The sequence below is a fragment of the Erithacus rubecula genome (assembly GCF_903797595.1).
Source record: "Erithacus rubecula genome assembly, chromosome: 11".
In the NCBI taxonomy this organism is placed as follows: Eukaryota; Metazoa; Chordata; class Aves; order Passeriformes; family Muscicapidae; genus Erithacus; species Erithacus rubecula.
Window position 1 is genome coordinate 4,368,209 of NC_136663.1, and position 21,635 is coordinate 4,389,843.

Here is a 21,635-nt window from a genome sequence, read left to right on the forward strand (position 1 = left end):
GTTGCTCAGACTTGGGTGAACAATCACAATTCTCAATACCACGTGGGAGGATGTTGTGAAAATGTAGCCCAGGGTGTGAGGTGGTCATAGTGAGCTGCATTGCTCCCAAAAACCTGGTCCCTGGTGGCAAATCCCATCTCACTTGTTCAGAATGCAGCAAACACTGTCAGGTGCCCAGCCAGCACAGTGTGCTCCCCTGGCAGCCACAGACTGAAGCTTTCCTGCCTCATCTGTCTGTTGGTTCTGGAGCTGATTTTAGCAGGTGTTGGTGTCTTCTCTGTGTGAAGATGCTCTGGAGTCTTCCTGCAAGCACCAAGCTCAGTCATTTTCCTCTCTGTGCTGAGGTCTCTGATCCCAGTGCTGGTGCTGGATCAGCTGTGGTGCCACTGTCCTTCCATCCCTGAGTGTCCCCTGCAGTGGCTCCACAAGATGTGCCCCCCAGAGTGTGGTGTCCCTCTGGAGAAGGCCAGAAGCTGTGTGTGAGGCTAGCACCTGGCTTCTCTACAGGAGCAACAAAAACAAAAGAAGAACAGAGTCATAGAACAGTTTGGGTTGGAAAATCACCTGATTGCAGCCCTCCTGCTGTGAACAGGGACACCTTCCACTAGGCCAGCCACACCCAGCCTGGCCTTGAACACTTCTGTCCCTGGGGCATTCACAGCTTCTCTGAGCAGCTGTGCCAGGGCCTCACCACCCTCAAAGTGAACACTTTTTTACTACTCTGTGGGACAGAAGACCGTGTGAAGTTGCCTGAACTACCCAAAGAATTGGGAAGTTTTTGTGTTGTCACTCTGAGATGATGCCTTTTAGCTTAGTGTTGTAAAGGCTGCTGTGGCTGGTGAGAGAAGAGAACCCTTAGTGCTTCTTCGCAGCACTGCTTTCAAATTAAACATGAATTTTACAAAACTGCACTGATATCAGAACAAATCTGTAGCTTGATGTCACTGGCTACAGACACAACTTGGATCTTTTAATTGTGTGATTACTGATAATCTGAACGACTTTGTTGTAAATAGCAGTTAGAAACACAGTTAGAAAAAAAGCAAAGTTGTTATTATAGTCCTCTTATGAGGAATTTTATGAGAAAAATACTGCAAGTTATTCTTAAAAGTGACTTTTTCTTTAAAGGGAAAACCAGGACTGCTTCTATCTTAAACATGTCATAATCTATTGCTGATGGAGGGAGGGGAAGAAATCACTGTAGTTTGTAAAGAAACATAATGACAATCTAATATGTTATTACAATCCCACACACTTTGGGATGTGACATACCTTCCAGTCTGGTGACATTTGTGCAATTACTGAAAGAAGTGTGATGCAGAACTGCCAGAAAAGCAGTTGCAGTGAACAAGGGCAAACCTGTTGTGGTTTTGTTTCAGCTGTTTGCTTCCAACGTGGAAGGGAGGAGTTCTCCCAGTGAAGTGTTGGTCTGCACAACCAGCCCAGACAGGCCAGGACCTCCAACCAGACCTGTGATCAAGGGGCCAATAACATCTCATGGCTTTAGTGTGAAGTGGGGTAAGCCAGCTCAGATTGCTGCAGCAGAGCTTTTTGGGGTCGTAAGAAATTCAAGTGAAATTGCATAAATATGTGTTACAACTTAGATTGTTCATGCTCCTTCTCAGTCCAAAGTTGAATGCGTTTGGAAAACTTGACAGCTTAATTTTTTTTAATATTCAAAAAGACATGTAGACGCTCTTGTGTATTCAGAAGCAAAAATGTTTTTGTTTTGATTAACTCTTACTCAAGTGCATCTTCAGGCTTTTCACTCTCCATTTCATGTCCCATTGCAGCTTCATTCCAGCTGCTTCCTTTATTAATGGGGCAAACCTCCACACATTTTCTCTTTCAGTGCTTTTTCCATACAATTTGTTTTGGATCATCATTATCCAGCAGTCTTAGTTTGATTCATGCTGAAAAATAATGTCTGTCACCCACTTCTGCTGCACATAACCTGGTGTAGTTAATGTGGAGGAGTTTGGAGAAGAGCTGGGTCAGAAACAGGTTTGGAATTGTTTTGTTACCTTTAACTTCTATTCTTGTCTTTGTTTTTTTCAGATCCTCCACAGGATAATGGTGGTTCAGAAATCCTAAAGTATCTGCTGGAGATTTCTCAAGGATGTCCAGAAGGTAAACTTGAGTTGTCTCAATTTCAAAACACTGTGGCTACTATATGGAAGTCCTGAATCTTTAGGTTATTACTGTTATTATCACTAATGCCCTAATAATGTGATTGAAAGAGAGTTATGTACTTTGCAGTATTCCTGGGTGACCTGGAGTTGGATTTTGGGAAGGTTTTGAAGTGGGATTTTTAGGTATCCTCTTTTTACTAGTAATTGCAGAATTTTAGGTTATATGGATAAAGCTAGAAATATTTTTGTGTGCACATATTTGCACGTTTATACATGACATATAATACTCATATTCATTTATATTTGTAAATACATGCATTTGCATGTGTGTCTGTGTTTTGTCTTCAAGTGAGAAATAACATTTATAGTAATACTGATGGTTTTCCTGACACCCATCATTTGTGGAAGACCACACTGAAGATTTTCCTTTCTCCTAGACACTCCTAAATGTGTTGCTTTCCACTTCTTTAAACTTGGATGTATTTTTTTTTTTTTTAGCAAATCAGTGGGAAGTGGCCTATAGTGGCTCAGCTACAGAATACACCTGTACTCACTTGAAACCAGGCACTTTGTATAAACTCCGGGCGTGCTGTATCAGCACTGGTGGACACAGTCAGGTGGGTATTGTCTAACCATAAGGTCTGTTGGGTTGATATTTTTCTGAGATTTATCTGCTAATTTTGATAAAATACTGCTTTCAAAAGAAGGGAGATGTTTTCCCTGTAGCACAGTAAAACTACACTGATTGCAGTTGATCTTATGCTGCAAGTTGCTGAATTTTAGATTTCTATGTGTACATAATTTCCTTTTCAGCAAGCTGCAATTTAATGAGATTTGGTTTCCTCAAAACCAATATGTAGTTGTTTATATTTACATTACATGTTTATCTGATGTGGCCACTTGCTTGAAAAAGGCCACAGACTCATGTGTTGACCCTGTATTTACTGGAGATGCAGAAAGAGGTAGTTTGTTGTAACAATTGTCTTTCATATGGCTGAATCCTTTCAGTTCCTTTTTTCAGACCCCAGTTCCTGTAATTTCCCTCTTTGATTTAAATTCACTTCAGTACTTTTACACTTATTCCTCCTGCTTTGATATGGTTTTTTCTCATTTAAGATTGAGTACTTTAGGCCTTGACATTATTTGGAAACCAAGGAAAATTAAAACAGAGAGCCTAGTATTGAGAATGCTAATGAAGGAACTCTATTAATTGCATTTGTATTAACAGGCTTGATAGTATCTCCTCTCCTTTACTGTTCATATAAATTTCCATGAAGTGGTGGGTGTAGAAAATTTCCTGTGTAAGCTGTGGCTTACTTTGAAGGTGTTGGCTGTGCCAGAGGGTGACTGGGCTGTGATCACACCAGAGGGGTGATTGAGCTGTGATCCTTAGAGTGGGGTGACTGAGTTGTGTTGGTACCAGGAGTGACTGAGCTGTGTTGGTACCAGGGTGGTGTCTGGGCTCTGATGGTACCAGGGTGATGTCTGGGCTCTGTTAGTGCCACAGGGCAGTCTGAGCTGTGCTGGTACCAGGGTGGTGTCTGGGCTGTGCTGGTACCAGGAGTGACTGAGCTGTGTTGGTACCAGGGTGGTGTCTGGGCTGTGCTGGTGCCACAGGGCTGTGTGGGCTCTGTTGGTGCCCCAGGGCAGTCTGGGCTGTGCTGGTTCAGGTTGTGACTGCTCTCTGCTCCTTGCCCTCCTGCAGTGCTCTGAGAGTTTACCTGTCCGTACGCTGAGCGTGGCGCCGGGTCCCTGCCGCCCGCCCCGGCTCCTGGGCAAGCCGAGGCACAGGGAGCTGCAGCTGCAGTGGGGTAAGCCAGGGCAGCATCCTCTGCTCTAAAACTTTGCTTCTGCTGCTCAGCTTGAGCCTTTCTTTCTACTGCTTGTGTCCTGTTCACTGGGAAGTGCACAGCAAAGCCTGAAGAGCAGCTTCTCATCAGCTGTGGTGGCTCAGCTCTGCTTTAGGTCTTATACTCTGCTCCCATTTTGGTTTTTTTAGCCCTGTCCCTCTCAGGGCTATTAAGAATCAGCTTCATTAAAATCACTATCCTTTTATTTTAAAAACACAGTGACTCAAAATCTCTTTTTTTGTTCATTTGCAATATTGGCTTGGCAGAATAATTTTGATATTGCTAATGTATAACTTCTTTCAAAAATTCAAGTTGGAACATATTGAGGGGTTTGAGTGGCATTTAAATCCTGATCCACAGTATAACACACATAATCTGTTGGACCCGTTTTGCAAAGATGTTGGACTACAGTCATGGTGCTAAATTGTCAAAAATTTCACATTTTTCAGAATACAAGGCACATGCCAGTTTCCAACAGAATGCTTTCTTTACAGTGATAATCTTGCAGCATCCAAGTATTTTTGTAGCATCATTTGTTAAGCCAAATTCTAGATAAGTAAAATTTCTAACTGTCAAATATATTTCAACACCAGTATAAAAATTTGCCCAAATGCTTCCTGGAAGTATTTTGGTGGCTGCTGTTTTTCTGATCCCCAGGCAGTTTGATTCTGTGGTACTGGCTTGTAACATAATATGCAGGTATTATCAAATACATTGTTTTTATTGGCCACACAGAGGTGCCCACAACAGAAGAGAGAGGTGTGTGTGTGTGTGTATGTTAGGATACACCTGGGAGCCAAGAAAGCAGCCTTTTCTCAGGCTGCTCAAGGACAAGGAATTATAACAATGATTAAACACCTGCTGAAGATGTGAGAGACATGATGTTTTACAAAAAGCATGTTTTCAAAGAGGTGTTGCCTTCTTGAACCAATGAGCCTTTTCTATTTCATATTTCACAAACTACTCTATATAAGTGTAGTGTTTCTTTAAATAAAAACTCTTTTTGCTTATCCTTTCCACTGCTCAAATGCATCATGTGTATCTATACACAGATACAGAAATACACGTTTTTGTGGCATATGAAGTAAAAAACGGCTCTTCCCTCACACCCCCTAACATTGCTAATGCATTTACACAATCTCTTTTAGATGTCCCTCAGTCAGAAAGTGGCTGCCCCGTCTCTGAGTACAGTGTGGAGATGACAGCCCCTGAAGAGATGGTTTCTGAGGTGTACCACGGGCCTGAGCTGGAGTGCACCGTGAGCAGCCTCCTGCCCGGGGCCACCTACGGCTTCCGCGTGCGCGCCCGGAACGACGGCGGGGTACGTGCCCTTCCCTTCCCTTCCCTTCCCTTCCCTTCCCTTCCCTTCCCTTCCCTTCCCTTCCCTTCCCTTCCCTTCCCTTCCCTTCCCTTCCCTTCCCTTCCCTTCCCTTCCCTTCCCTTCCCTTCCCTTCCCTTCCCTTCCCTTCCCTTCCTTCCCTTCCCTTCCCTTCCCTTCCCTTCCCTTCCCTTCCCTTCCCTTCCCTGCCCTGCCCTTCCCTTCCCTTCCCTGCCCTGCCCTTCCCTTCCCTTCCCTTCCCTGCCCTTCCCTGCCCTTCCCTGCCCTTCCCTGCCCTGCCCTGCCCTGCCCTGCCCTGCCCTGCCCTGCCCTGCCCTGCCCTGCCCTGCCGCCTCTGCTGCCTGCACCAGGGGCAGGGCACACGAGCCAAGGCAAAACCGTGTCAATGCTCCACAGGAACTTCAGAGGAAAAGCTGCACTTTTAGACCTGGGTGTCTTTTAAAAGGAGATTTCGGGTGTTGATGTGATTTGAGAATCAGCTGCTCCCAAATGTGTGGAATCCCTGCTAAAAGTCATAGCTGCTTGCAGGGGAGACACTTTATCCTCATTCTGTTGCATTTCCTTCCTTCTTTTTGTTTTAAATCTAAAGTGTGTAAAAACAAGTACTGCAGTTTCACCCAGGTGGTGTGTTTTGAGGGAAACTCACATTCTGGTGATTTCTTTGTTTCAATTTTAAAAAAATAGGAGCTTTATAGATTTGATGAGATTTTTTTTATTAAATTATTTCCTTGGAAGAAGTTCCTTCCCAAATACATCAGAAATTCTGTCTGATGTCCATGGAGATCTGCACAAAAATCTTTTTCATTGAGGTTTGAGTTGATTATGTTTGCCTTTGTGTCATTCTAGTGGTATTACATAAAGTCCCAGCTAAACTACATGCATTGATGTGTTTCTCCCCAGGAAATCTTGATGACAAATATAACACAAAGGTTTAAAGTTGCTCACCTACAGGGAGAAGTTCTGTTAAAACTTAACTTGGATATTAGAAAAATTGGCAAGACCGTTAAATTGTTTTGTCATAAAAATACCTACTGTTTTGTTTTTGTGAAAAATTAATTAAATGCACATGGAAAGATTAGATTTGCTTGCTGGAGTGAAAGCCATTGCCTACCTGGGAGCTATGATGCCTTGCTTTTTTTCTTTTTTTTTTAGTCCTTTTTCTATGGCAGAACAGTTGCAAAGCATTTCTGGTTCAGCCCTCTGAAAAAATAAGGCTCTAAATGAAGGGTCTGATTCTGGTTTGACAGGAGTTTTCTACCAGATGCAAAATAAGGGAGGATGTCCTTTACCAGACTCTTCCTCAAAAACAGCAGAAGTCAATAAATGCCATTTTTTGACATGTACATTCTTTGTAAGACAAAGCAATCAGTGTTGGCCTTTCCTTGATGGTAGATATTGACACATCTGATGAGAAGTTTTCTGTGGTTCATAATTTCTGTGTCATTTGGCCTTTTTGTAGTGGCTCATTTTTTCATGCTTACTAATATTTCATTACAAAACAACTAAATATCAGTGGTTTTCCTCTAATTGCTTCCAAGTGAAGCTCCTTTGTTCTGGAGAACGATTTCTAATTAACTTGGGGATGTACTGAGCAAACTTCACTCTTCCACTCAGGAGGCCTCAGAAAAGCTGTTTCAGTGCTATCTCTTGTCCTCACACTGCTGGCTGTAGCCAGGCTCCCAGACTGCTGAAAATTGGCTTTTTTTTTTTTTTTTTTTTTGCTAATCTGCATTTAAATGATTCTCCTGCCACGGGCTCAGGGTTTGTCTGAGCTGAGCTGCTCGTGGAGCGGAGCATCCACAGCGTGTGTGCAGCATGTCCCTGCACCTTGTACCAGGCTGGGGCTCCAGCACATCCTGTCCTTTTACAAGTAACTTGGGGCAGGCATTTCATGTAAAAGAAGCTGGAAGTGGACTCCAGGATGTGCTTTGCTCTTGCTGTGCTCCCCTTTGTATCCATGAGAAGCTGGTTATGATACGTGAACACGCTGTGCTAAGGTAAGGCAGAGAGACGCAAACTGTTCCTCAGTTACTGTGTGCTCATTCTCACTTTTGGGCAAATTGGAGGTGGTTTCTGCTTTCATGAGCCACACAGGAGGATGCACAAAGGATGTACAATGCTCTCTGCTTGTTCCTGAGCCCACCTCACACTTCAACTCTGAGTCATTTCTGTGGGCTCCTCCTGAGCTCTGCTGTTTGGTGCCAGGTATTGCAAGCCCAGTCTCTCTTTGAGAAAGTTTAGTGCTCTGAAAAAGTTCATGTGCTGTTCTTGGAAAGCCCTTAAGGACTTTGAGATGGATGTACACCTGTATAATAATAATAATAATGATAACAACACCTTGTTCCCTCCAGTACGGGCCATATTCAGAGGTGACAGAGGTGACCACAGCAGCAGGACCCCCAGGCCAGTGCAGAGCACCTTCCCTGTCCTTCCTGTCCCACACACGGGTCCTGGTCAGCTGGGAGGTGAGTCAGTAAGTCAGCTCTCTGCTGGTTTGATTCCACCACTGATATGCTCACAACAGAACTCAAAAGTGAGCCAAGAGCTGTTTATCTTTTTGTGCAGGAAAACCCTGTGTAGAAACTATTCTATTTTAGAAAATCATCTTCTCTCCCTTGCTCTGAAGAATTACACAAAGTCTTCCAGGCCAAGATTCAGACACAAGGCCTCCTGCACTGGCATCTGATGATAGAAATGCTCTCTGCAAGCTTTTAGTACATCAGCATGTCCTCAACTGGAATTATGAAGACAAATATTTGATTTTGGCTGAAACTGGAGTCTCTGATATGAAATTAACTCTCCATAAATGCTTACAATGTAGGGCTTTTTGCTCCTCAAGAATTGTTTGTCTCTTCCCCAAATATTTACTTTTATTTTAGTTTGTGTGCATTCCTCCTTCATTCTGCAGCATCTTAGGCATTGGGGCTCAAGACACTTTTTAACTGAAGTGCTATGGGGATGATTGGTGCCATTAAAGAAAAAAATGTTGTCTAATTAAGGCAGAAAAGAAAGGATGTTATCATAAATAATGGTATACAGATAAATAATACTGTGATGTGGTTCTGCCACAGACTTCAGTGAAAATCTAGCAGCCATTCCAGACCTGCTTATATTGGGCTCCTCCCCAAAACAATGCCCCTGTTGAGAAGGAAGTCACTGACATTCACAAGATGCTCAAATAAATTGTGCTAAGGACATATCTATATCCAAACATAATCTGCATTTAATTTTATAACAAAGATGTATTTGGTGCAGTTTGGGGCTATTAATATTTTTTGCAACTAGAAATCTCATTTAACCTTCAAATGTTGCCTTTTAATGGTCAGGGATTTGCTCTCCCCAGCCATGAAGCAGTGGTTCTGGTAGGTTCTCTATTTATTTGAAGGATATATTTGTTTATTCTAGCTAAAAATGAAGCTGTGGTTTGCAGTGGTTGTTTTCTTAAAGAGTGTCATTTTTTGGCTGATCTGAATAAGAAGCAAAAACAGTGAAGCACTGTGGAGTGTGGCTAGAGAGCACACTGTGATGCCTATTATGATGCTTTTTTTTGCACATTGTTCTGAAATCTGGCTTAGGAGCTCTGAATGTTCCTGCTCAAACAGCTGGAAGCTCTGAGGCAGAGGAGCCCCTGTGCCTCTGCAGAGTTGTGCAGCAAGGCTCTGGATCCTTGCACTGGAAATTTCATCTTGCCTGTCAAAATCACAAAGTCCTTGCAGGCCACACTTCAGGCAGAGCTGCTTCAGGCCACACAGTACAGCTCTAGGTAGTTCTGTTAAAAACACTGATTGGTTTGGTTTGGGAACTGTGCTGTTTTGCCTGTATTGGCTCATCTCCAGCACGTTCAGGCATTGAATTTGTGTTTCCATCAATAAAGGGATTGCTGGGGATATGTGGAAGGGGACAGGTTTAGATTAGATATTGGGAAGACATTCTGTGTTGTGAATGAGGTGAGACACTAAAACAGTTTGCCCAGAGAAGCTGCCCCATCCCTGGAGTTCTCAAGGGTTGGATGGGGCTGGAGCAGCCTGGTCTGATGAAGGTGTCCTGTCCATGGCAGGGGGTGGAACAAGGTGATCTTCAAGGTCCCATTCAACCCAAACCATTTGGTAATTCTGTGATCCCATGGGAGTGTCACTGTGGATGTGAATGGATCCACACTCCCAGCTCCCCTTCTGGGACTGATGGGTGTCTTCCACAGAGAACCTCAGGCCAGCTCCTCCCTTGCTGAGGTGGTTCTTTTCTCAGCACAGCTTCAGGCTCCAAGGCCAGGGCTTCCAGAGCTGTGTTTTGATCTCTCAGCTAGGCTGCACTAGACTGATGCTTTTTTTTATGTTCTCCATGGTTGAGCTTCTGCCAAGCCAGTGGAGAGACAATTTATTCCTGAGTGTCCTGATGGAAAGCAAAGTAGCTGCGTACACTCATTTCTCTGAATTTCAATCAGGTAATTTTTGTGCAGAATTGTCCTGTTTCAGTAGCCTCTCAGGGAACATTAACTCAGTACATTTCTATTTGCAGCAGTAATGGAGTATTAATTTAAAAATAAGGGTGATTGTTGGGTTTTTTTTTCCCATGTACTTTTTTTCCTTCCCCAGTGAAACACAGCGATCCAAAGTGCTCATTTCTGATCTGAACCACATAAATATTTGTGTTGCAGAGTCCTGAATGTTCTGGTACTGACATCTCTGAATACAGATTAGAGTGGGGAGAAGAGGAGGAATCTCTACAGCTTGCATATAGTGGCACAGAAACCTGCTTTGAAGTCAGTGACTTGTTGGCAGCAGCACATTACTGCTGCAGGCTACAGGTAAGGCAGGGCTGCATGCATTGCCCTCTGAGATCCAAACTGAGTTTCCTTCCACTGCTGCTCTTATTTCATCAATAACCCTTCTCAAGTCGTGCTCTGCAAGGCAGGGCATGCACATTTATTTGAAGCAATACAGACTGAAGTGCTACTTAAAAATTGCTCTTGTGTTTTGTTACTTTCAGTGGCTAGTGCTTGTAACAGCCACCTTGCCCTCTGACACCAAAACAAAATGGTAATGGTTTAGAAAATAAAAAAAACAAAAACTGTTCATTGTAAGGAGAGGCAAATAATATCTACCTTCCAACTAGATATTGAAGATTTCCCTGGCTTAAATAATGAGTAGCAGCACCTGTTTATTTTATCCAGTAAGGCAAAGCAGAATAAATTCCTGTGTGTACAGGGGATGGTACCTGTCAAAAAGTGAGTTCCCATCTTTGCCATTTTGTCTCTTAGATTTGTGAAATTGAATCTCATGAAGTGTCTCTACATGATTCCTTTTTCTTTGATCTCCTATTATTTTCAGTAAAAAGTAGCAGTTAAAATATGTTTTGTACATCTGTATGGAAGTAAAAAACTAGTACTTTTCATCCTTTATGTCTTCTGATAAATAAATGGAAGGTAAAGCAACTGGGAGTGAAATAGAAATATTTTACTAAGATACTCTTGCACAAGATACATTTGCATGTGAAGACAGAACCAACACTAATCCAACCCAAATACCCACCCAGCTGGTAACATGTGGACCACCCAGAATAATCTCTTTGATCAGGGAAAACAAGCTTCTGTTGAGTGTTTCCTTCTTACAGTTTTTTTGTTGTTTTTTTTTTTTCTTTTAAAGCAGGATATTGAATTTTTTTCATTTTTTTGGGAAGAAGGTTTGGAGGAGCTGGCCAGCAGCCCAAGAGCTCAGGCCCCACAGCTCCAAGGGCACTCAAATGTATTTTGTGTCTTGGCCAGAGCTGGTCTGTACCTTGCTCTGGCTCTGTGGGGGAAGCAGAATGAGGGAATGTGTGAGTGGCTGGGAGGTGTGAGCCAGAAAGTGCCTCTTGTTTCTGCAAGAGGGAGAGCATTCAGCATCTGCTGGGCAGGGAGGAGACTCTGAGACCACTGCTGTGGGGAGCCCAAGGAAAATTTTGTGTTAAAAATGGAAACAGGCAGCTGTATGGCATCTTTGATTTCCAGTGGGTGCTTATTTCAAACTACCTGCCACAAAAATGCTGCACAAGTCTACTCAGTTTTTAATGCAGCCAGTATAATTTAATCCATAGGCAGAAGTTACAGGAAAGGCACAGCAGCAAGAAGATTTTTTATTGAAGTGCATCAGTGACTCAGGTGTTACTGTCTGGAGAGCTTCATCCTCTGGATCTGATCCTCTGTAATATGTGGAAAAGAATGCCTTAAAAGATACACCGTAATCTTCAAACAGTTACACAAAAATCTGACTACAAAATAGATATAACATACAAAGGAAGTTAAATAATGTCAGAAATATTAGCTTATTTTATCTATCACCAGCTTTAACAGAAAAATTTCCTTTTTAAAAATAAAGATCCTCCTAACCACATTTATTCATCCTTCTAATAAACACACAGTGCTATATCAGTCTCCAGTAACTCAGTAAAAAAGAGGAATCAGACATATCTAACTGCAGGGCAGACAATTGTCTTTACCGTTGCTCAACTTTTTTCCTGTAATGAATATTCCTGAAAACAGTAGTGGCTTCTGCAAAGGGAAAATATTGTGTCATTTGGGGGTGGCAGGGGAAAGCAGCCTGGCAGCAAAGCCCCATCAGTTATGGAGATGAGATTGTCCAATAAAGCAGTTAAAAAACACCACTGACAATCAAATGCTTGGAGCAAGATACAAATGGCCAAACACTGGTTTAGGGGCAAGACAAATCATATCATTGGCAGAGCACAAAGCAGGGCTCACTTCTAACAGCTCCAGGAGCACTGCACTAAATAGAAGATTTCCCCCGAGCAGGATTTGTTTTGAAGGGCTTTTTAAAGGCTGACAAATGTAACTTTATTATCTCTTTCTCCAGTTGAACAAAACGTCTCCTGGAAAAAACAGAACATGGCTTTGTGTTTGCATTATGCAGAACAGAAATAAGTTATTCACTGCAGTTAAGCATAGGTTAGAAATCAAACAGTTGTTTGATGTGTCATGTCATTGCCATCAGAGTCCTGCTGGCAGTATTGTAAGCCTGGATTTTTTAATTAATTGTAACCTGATGGGAGACTCTGGGCTAACTTTTCCAAATGTAAAGGAAATGTAAATGGTGCTGGGCAGCATCAAAGGTGTTTCTGGAGGTCTGTGCCTTCTGGACTCCTGTAGTTTCTGCTGTACCATGTTCTGTAAGCCCTCCCCATGCCTTGTGTGCTGGCAGGATGCTGGGCTGTCAGGAGGAGCCCAGCAAGCAGGTCCAGGGAAGGTGGGATTGCCCATTTCATGCCATTCCTGACAGCCTGGAATGCCCCATCCAGTGTTGCTCCAGGCTGAAATAGGGATGTTCAGATGAGATATAAAGAAAATATATCACTGTGCAGGCAATTAAGGATCTAACAGTAGTCCAGAGAGGTGTGCAATCTACACACCTGGAATTTTTCAAGACCCAACTGGAAAAAAAGCCTGAGTAGCCTGGTGTGCAATGTCTGATCCTGGCTGGAGCAGCAGTTTGGATGAGATGAGTCCCCCAGTCCCTTCCAGCCTGCATGGTTCTGTGATTGAGTTTATAATAATCCTGAGGAGGTAGCATCACTCAGTCCCTAGGCAATTCCAGTGCAATGGGTACAGCTTTTGCCACTGGCTGAGCATCAGATGATAAAACCCCAGGCCTGTACAACTGTGCAATGTTGGGCTTGCAAAGACAACAGCCTCTAATTAATGAGCAGAAAGGGGCCAGGTTTTGAAGCTTTGTTTCCATTGGTATTCAGGATCTAGGATTTAGGTTGAGAAGCTTGATAAATTGTTACTCTCCAGTTTTGTGGGAGAGACTGAGCCTTTGTGCTTTGATTGTGGTTTGGTGGTGAATTATGACTTTTCCAACTTTAATGATTCTGTGATTCTGGGGAAATGTTGAGTCATAGGCTTAATGCTCTGCTGAGGTTCTATATTTTTATATCAGAAGCTTTTTAGCATGAAATTAGTTATCCATTTTCCAAATTAGGAACAAGGGTAGTTTTTAACAAGCCAAATATCCCTTATCTTTAGGGATATTTTTGCTTGCATGAAGCACCTGTTGGGCCACCCTGCATACTGGGGACTTTGTACTGGGTGGCTCAGTAATTTTGGGTAGCCAGTTTGCTGATATCACCTGTCACTGGCAGCATGACTATGACATTTTGCCTTACTAACCAAAGTTTGCCACTGATAAAAGAGTTACTAAATATCTGTTAAGGGAAAGAGAAATATTCTCCAGTATTTTTGAGACATTCCTAAGTGACAAAGGAACTAATTCCCTAGGATAGCAGAGGTGTGAGTCATGCTCTAGAGAAGAAGCCAGCAGTGCATACCTTCCGAAGAATTAATTCATGCAGCTCTTGCAGGCTGCACAGTTCATCATTCTGAGCTCGATACACATGTGGAGAACACTGGTAAATGTTGATTGTTTTCACACCCAGGCCATTAACCAGGCTGGAGCTGGACCCTACAGCGAGCTGGTGACCTGCAGAATCCCTGCCGCCGTGCCTGACGCCGTCCCCAGCCTGTGCGTGCTGGAGGACGAGCACGTGGCTGCCTGCCAGCCCTCACCCTCTGTGTGCCTTGTCCTGAGCTGGGAAGAGCCAAGCAATAACGGGGCTGAGATCACATCCTACAACATCGAGCTGGGCGAGCTCAGCGTGCCCGTGGGGAAGGTGACGCGCCACGTCCTCGAGGGCTTGCTGCCCGAGACCTCGTACCGGTGAGTGCTGGGGCTCCCCAGCTTCACGTGGAGATGCTCATGGCATGGCAGGGCCTGAAAATGCAAACCAGCACCCCAGAGAACCAGCCTAGGAGCATAGGGAGCTGCAGGCATTCCTTGATGGGATGGATTGTGGTAGTTTGTGTTCAGATGTTTTTTTCTCCCGCCTTTTTGTCCTCTCCTCTCCTTGCGTTATCTCTGATCTCTCCTTTTTGAGTTGCTCTGCTAAGGTAAGGTCACACTGCTAATAATAAATTTTAAAAATAAGAAGTAATTAAAATTAACTTTACATCTCATAATATTTTTCAGCTACATAAAAGTACTCTTCCAAGGGATTAAATTAAGCTATAGATCCCTGAGTAGAGTTAGCAACTTTCACACAACAAACTTTTATTTGTATAGTTGCAGCTATTTTTTGTCTCTGGTATATGGAGATTAATGAAAAGTTGATCTGAATTTAAAACCAATTTATATTGCTTCAGAGTCTAAATTGATAAGTGGCATTGCCAAAATTTTATTAGTTTAATGTTCAGATGTATATGTTTTCTCCCTAATTGCTAATTAAGAAAGAAAAATGGTTCCATGCAGGCAATGAACAGCAATACAACAGAATATGTGACAAAAGAAATTCTATTTTAAGTACTGTTCTGATAAAGACTGAAATTTTGTCACAGAGTTGTAAAATTAGAGATGTCACAGACTTGCTGTAATATTTTTCTTTTTTTTTTTTTAAATTCATATTCGAGGTCACAATCCTACAGGTCTTGTAAATGATAAGTTTATAAATCAAATTTTATTATGTACCCAAGGAAAGAGGACTTGTTGTAGCAAGGATACAAATGCATTCACTAGAAGTTATTTAAAGTGAGGAGCACATTGCTTGCTCACAGATCATTCATATAAAGTTGAAGAGTTTGTCTGTGGATTGGTCATCCAGCTGTGGAAATTCATCATCTTTGGGCAGTTTTGTATTCCCTGGTTTCTCCTCAAATGTTTGTTCAAGCAAGACCCAAAAAAGCTGAAAAGGGAACTTTTAGCAACTGATTCAAGACAGAATGTGCCGTTTAAATTCTTCACCAAAGTCTTACTTCAGTCTCTTTTTTAGCTGATTCTTGATTGTCTACAGCTTCCTTAAAGAAAATGTCTTCTTCAAGGTTTAAAAATGGAGAGTGGAATGATTTTTTTTTTTCATTCTTATTTCATTATTTTGTAAGAAGCACCATATTAAATTACATAGTTTTAGTCTAGGATTCGTCCTGTCTCTGGTCCAAATGAAACAGCCAAAGCCACAAGCATTAACTGTTCTAAATATTATTGTAAGACTAAGTTCCTACCAAAAAAAAAAAACAAAAAACAACACTTGAAGAGCAGAGACCAATGGATGGCTAATCAGAAGTAATAATGTAGAAAAGCTCATTTCTTAAATAGAATAAGAGAAAGAAACCCCCAAATCTTGCATCTCATTCCTGTAAGGGAAGACAAGTAACTACAGTTGGATTGCAAATGCACTTCATCAATAGTTTGAAGTATTATTTTGCTAATCAAAAACAGATTTGTCAAAGTGTTTCAATCATTAACTTCTTCACTGCTATTTCTTCTTCAAGCATATCTTGACACCTGTCTTTGATCAAGGAATGTCTGTCCAGATAAACAAATCCTCAAGGAACAGGATTATCAGGCTGTGTGCTAAACCTTGGTGCATTTTCTGCCCTCCTGGCTGAATCAGAAGAATCTCTCAGAACATCACTGATCTCATTCTCTTCATTTCTCCACTCATCAGTATTCTTTTCGTGTCAGTTTTGTTTAACACAACTTACTCTTCTTCCTCTCAAGTGTTTATTCCTTGCTGTGTTTAAAAACAGTGAACATACTTTTCCTAAACAAGCCAAGTACTGCTGGGTTTGAGGCTCTGAACTCCCTTGCCAAAGTTTCAGCAGAATTTGAAGTAGATCAGCAAAGGGTTTATATGTTTCAGTTGAGTTGGAATTCCACTGTCAATGTTTTTGGTTGTGGGAAACAAAGATTGAAAGCAAATCTTGGTTGTTATGAACCCAACAAGTCCAAAATTGGAAATTTAAATTGTTTTGGATAGGGTGTGAATGCCTGTCCATGTGGGTCCACCCTCTTGGGGCTGTTAGCTTGGGTCTGGCACTGCTTTGCTTCCAGATTCTCTGTGGGAGTGACCATAACAGGAGCAGCCCAAGAGCACAGGGAGAAATCCAGCTCTCTGCAGAGATGGGCTCCAGGCTGACAAGTTGGAGCAGCAAATCCAACCAGCATCCCATGAGAAGGATTTCCATCCCATGAGAAGGATTTCCATCCCATGAGAAGGATTTCCATCCCAAAATGCATTTGAGGCAGGAGGGGCTGAAGATGCCTCTGTCACACTGCAAGTGGCCATGGCAGGGCTGAGTCAGGATTCCAGCTCTGCTGCTGCAGAGCTGATGCCTCCCCAGAGCACTGTGTAAACATCCTGGCTGCTGAGCAGCTGCAGAAATATGTCTGATTTCTGCAGTCTCTCTGCTTTATTGACACAGCCACAAAGCTCTGGAAACTCAGATTATAGGGTAATATATTTGGCCTGGTTTTCTGTGAACTGATGTAACTAGGAGTGAGTTAATAAATATTCCATAATAAATAAAAATTCAACAGTCACAGAAACACCAATTTTCTATTACACTCTGTTCCCAAGCTTCACTTAACACATTCCATAGATAATTGTGTTCTGCTGTTGAGATACTTCACTGCAAAACAACTTCAAATTTTTAAGAAAGCTTCTTCTCTTCTGAAGTTACACAGTGTACAGAAATATATAGTAACATTATTAAATTTTAGTAGCAGCATTTAATTTGGTTTAGGAATAAAAAAAATCTATATTTTTTTTTCTTTTTAAACCATGTCAAGTAATAGGTCATCCAAGATGGAGAGAAATTCATGTGGATGCTCAAATTAGCAAAGTTTAAACAGGCTATGAAACAAAATGTATTTCAGAGTGTAAAGCTAAGTCTTCTTCCAGGAGTCTTGAGTGGAGGTTAGTGGGGCAGTGTGTGATTGCTGTTCATCATGTCCAGGATGCTGCTTCCCCTCCCCTTTGGAAGCCCATGGCATTTTAACTCCCACAGGTTTCCACAGGCACATGCATTGCAACTGGTGGCATTCCTCTTATGGGAACAAGGGAATCGAAGTCTTCTCATGTCCGACTCTAAAATTAATTCAAAAGTTGATTTTCCAGTTTGTTGGAATACTACATGAAGGATTTTGTGACCACTCTGAAAATAGCATCCTGTTTAGTGTGTTTATTTCCCTGGGTCAAGAATCTTTTAAGAGAGAATGGTCTGTTAAAGATCATTTAGTGGTTTCTAAATTTGCCTAGTCTGATTTATGGTTTTTCTTTCTAAATGTTTAAAAATTTTAGTGGGAAAATGTGAGAATGAATGCAAATATTATTGGTCCAGTATCTATAGAATTAGGCACTATTCTTAAATAGTCTTTACATTTCCAAAAAACTTGTTGTCAAATTGTGATTGTCAGATTGTTAAACTGTCTTTCTTTCCAAGAGGATGTTTGGGGTATTTTCACTTAGAAACCATTAGTGGAAAAGTTGAAAGGAATTCAGGAAGTGCTTTTACTGCAAATATTTCTCCTTGTCTGTATTATACTTTTACATGAAAATAAAGAGCTGATTTTTCCCAGTACCAGTTCTGTAAACAGTAATTGGTTTCCACTTAATTGTGGATGTTCTCTTGCCCACCCTGGCTGTGCCACCAGCTGGAAAAGCTCATTGTCACAGGCTGGGGCAGGGACACTAAAAACCACCTGAGCTGGAGCAGAGATAATGCAGTTCAAGGTCCTTTCCCACCACCATCTGCTCTCTCCCCTTCTCCACGTGGTCTTTTCTTCCTTTTCTGTTTCCCTTCTTGCTTCTCCCCTTCCCTTTGGACTTCCCAAGGCCTGATGCCCATTGAGCAGACACTCCTGGGGTTCAGAGGAGGATGGCACCTGGGTTTGGATTGTGCTGCCATGTGCACAGGAAACACAAAATTAGTTGTTTGTGTGTGTCTGATGAAGCTCAGGCCCTGGGAATGATAGTGGCAATTTACTGAGCTTTATGGTGGTGCAATCAGCAGAAAAGAGTGGCCACATCAGCCATGGTAGAGTCAAATAAATCAATTCCTGCTTTCCCAGTGTCACCACTCATTTGTAAAGATGTCTGTCTCTATTTTAAGGCTTAAGAGTTTCCATCAGTGTTACTGTGCTCCAGAGTCAGAAGGGGAGTGTGTGTCTGCATATTTGTGTGTGTCAGAAGGGGGGAGCAAGAACTCTGTGCAGCAGAGAAAAGTGAGAAAAAAAATGAATGAAGAGACACATTTTTGCCTGGTGCAAATACCTGGCAAAATCAAGATAAGTCAGGTGTCAGTGCATGCATATATCTAAAAAGTGTGATATTGCAGACAGGTAAGAGAAAATTAACAAAGCAGAAAGCAGGAATCACTATCTTAAGAAAGAAATAGAATTTAGAAGACTGGCTCAGTCTCAAGAACATTTCCAAATTCAAGCTGCTGTGACCAGGCAGGAGGTCTGCTTTTCTTCTTGATGACCTCAAATAGCTCAAGGGCTTTTGTGCATCTTGGGAGAGTGACTTGGGTCCAGCATTTATTTGATCTAATGGAGAGTTCACTGGCAGTTAGCATTTCTGCAGTTTGTGGCAGAGTGTAGGAGGTTTGTGGATTTAACCTTCTCCATGAGTTCCTCCCAGCAGAGTTTCCTGTGATTAAATAGTGTGCTGTGTGAGACAGTGAGAGAGCACTGCTCTGGGTCTTCAGGGTGTTTGCCAGCCTGGGGATGGGGTGCTTTTCCTGAATGGTTTCACCCAAATTAGCCCATGATCATTGTTAGATAACCATAACCATCCACTGGGGCACTGTGGCTGGGATGGAGCAGCCAGCCCCAGGAGGCTCATTTGTCCCTTGGGACATGTTTATATCAAAAACCTCATAAAAGTACATCATCTAACATTAATCCTCTTGCTGTTGTTTTAGGATCAGGATCCAGGCTGTCAATGAAATTGGAGCTGGACCTTTTAGCCACTTTATTAAAGCAAAAACCAGGCCATTACCACCCTTACCTCCACGGCTGGAGTGTGCTGCAGCAGGGCCTCAGAGCCTGAAGCTGAAGTGGGGAGACAGCAGCTCCAAGCTTCACTCTGCTGATGACATGGTCTATATCTTGCAGATAGAAGACAGAAATAAAAGGTAAGAGACATGAATCTTTTCCTTGTGCTGATAAAAAGGAGTTCTGGTTCATCATAACACAGTTGTGAGCGAAGGAAAAATTTTGTTTTCCTGATTGCTTTGTGCCTGCCATTATGTACAAAATACTGTTTTAATAGGCATTCTGTGCCTGTAGTCTGAGCAGGTTATGTAGCAAAGCTGTAACTGATACAGCATCATGGCATCACCAAGGCTGCAAACACCTCTAAATTGTTGAGTCCAACCCTTAACCTAACACTGCCAGTCTAACAGAAATCAGTCATGTTCTGGTGAAATTTCAGCAAAACCCTCACCTTTCTGCCAGTCATTTTAAAATCAAGTTTCAGTGCTTTATCTTTTGGAATATATGAAACACCCAGCTTGCTGTGTGTATTAATAAAGCCAAGGGTTACAAATCAGAGTTCTAGGTAAAGTAAAACTGTGCAGAACAATGTTTTTTGGGCAGCATGGTGGTCTTGATTTTATAGCTGTAATGTTTTACAGCATTAGAAAATATGAGCTTGGCATCAGCTTGGTAGCTCCATAATAATTTTGAAATAAGGTGTGCAAGAAACAAACAAACAAAAAATCTGTGTTTAGATCAGACAGTCAGTGCTAAGCAAAAACTATCTTCCCATGTGAGCTTTGTATGGGAAGATTTGCTAATGTAGCTCCAAAGTTGTGATGAGATATATTCAGTTAAAAAAGGGAAAGAAAAAAAGACAATATGCAAGTATTGCCTAATAGTCTGAGCTCTTCAATGAATAAATATCATAGATGGTTCATAATTTACTAAGAAACACTCTCAACTACTTCAATTAGCTAAAATAAGGGACTTATTGAGTAGATAATCCTTAGAGACCTTCAGCACAGATCATAATTTGATGTAAATTAGCACAATTCCTTTAATTTAAATAGAGCTATGCTGAGTTTATGCCAGCTGAAAATCTGGCCCAAAAGTTCTAATTTTAATTAATAAACCCACCATGAATAATGCCTTAATACCTCCCAGTATCTCAACTGTACTGATGCAGAGAGGGTACATGCTCCCCTGTATTAATCCTGAGAGGTGTCCAATGAATATAAATACCCATTTGAAAGTCTGACAGGTAAAAACAGTTCCCTGAGAGTGCAGTGATGCTTGGCAGGAGCCCATCAGCTGCAGCACCCTGGGATTCAGTCAGCTCCAAAGACACATCCAGCAGGCTGCTTTGCTTTGCTTTCATGTAGCACTGCAGGTAGGAAGGTGAATAACTGTAAATTGTTTTTAACCTGTCTTTATACTGGGGAAAATAGTAAGTTTCCTTGTAAGAATAGAATGTTACCTCCCAGCAGGCAAGGAATGTTTTTTTCTGCTTTGCTTTGGCACAGAGCTTTAGCATGAGCCTTTGCTTTTGCACAAGCTTTTCCCACTGCAAATGGTCTCTTATGAGCTTTTAATTGGGAGCATTTGAACTTGATACTCTGCTGGATCTTCTTAGCTGTGAATTTGACTTAGAGTCCCCATGATCTCCCAGAGATGCAGAGAAGCTGCTCCTCTCCACTGTGCTGTCTCCCTCTGCTTGAACTGGCTCCCTTTGGTGGCTGGGATTGGAACAATTAACCCAGATAATTCCTGTCATGAAGCAGAGCTGGAATACTGGAATACAGCTCTCTGAGCATCACTGGCCTCTTGAGCTGCACAGCAAACTGTGCACATGTGAGGGAGTAATTAAATAGAATATTTTAGTTGGAAGGGACCTGCAGTGATGCAGTGTCAGTGCTGGCCAAGTGAAAAGGTGTTGTTAAGGGCATTGTCCAAATGCCTCTCAATCACTGACAGGTCTGGGACTGACCTCCCCTTTAGGAAGCCAGTCTGGTGACAAAATGACATAGAATAAATGATCTGGAAGGATGTTTTTGGAGTATTTTATGGTTTGAAGGAGTTGTAGGAAGGTGCTATGGTGTCCCCTCTGCTGGGAGAAGAGACAGACTTGATTCAGGGAAAGAGGTTGTGGTTTAAAACATGGATAACTGAAGAGTGACCTCTGTCCTACCCCTGGTCTTCCAGAGGACATTACTCTGTAATGTATTACTCTATTACTGTGTTCCCTGAGACATCTGAAATTACTGATAACAGGTTTATATTGAAATCTCTCAATTCAGTATCACAATTGTCCCTTCTTTGGTTTAAAAGAGAAGTTACCTTTTAAATGCTGTTGAAGCATTTTCACAAGCAAAAATTTAAAGATGAGCAAGTTCTTTTGCAAAAAGGAAATATCCAGTAAATCCCATCCTGACCCAATAGCTTTAATGGTCTTTTGGTAAAGACTCAGCTCTGGTTTTATGTAATGATAGCCAGTGCTCTCCAGCGTGTC

The 21,635-nt window shown here is 42.0% G+C and overlaps 1 protein-coding gene across 1 annotated transcript in view; it reads left to right on the forward strand.

Annotated features, from left to right (window-relative positions):
* Positions 1 to 21,635, forward strand: part of FNDC3B (fibronectin type III domain containing 3B) — a 297,560-nt gene that overhangs the window by 138,347 nt on the left and 137,578 nt on the right. The window contains exons 15-23 of the mRNA XM_079315475.1: positions 1,380 to 1,518; positions 2,059 to 2,130; positions 2,631 to 2,749; positions 3,838 to 3,943; positions 5,131 to 5,303; positions 7,673 to 7,786; positions 9,976 to 10,125; positions 13,749 to 14,029; positions 19,069 to 19,281. Coding sequence (XP_079171601.1) covers positions 1,380 to 1,518; positions 2,059 to 2,130; positions 2,631 to 2,749; positions 3,838 to 3,943; positions 5,131 to 5,303; positions 7,673 to 7,786; positions 9,976 to 10,125; positions 13,749 to 14,029; positions 19,069 to 19,281 — 1,367 coding nt within the window. The remainder of the gene's footprint in view (positions 1 to 1,379; positions 1,519 to 2,058; positions 2,131 to 2,630; positions 2,750 to 3,837; positions 3,944 to 5,130; positions 5,304 to 7,672; positions 7,787 to 9,975; positions 10,126 to 13,748; positions 14,030 to 19,068; positions 19,282 to 21,635) is intronic.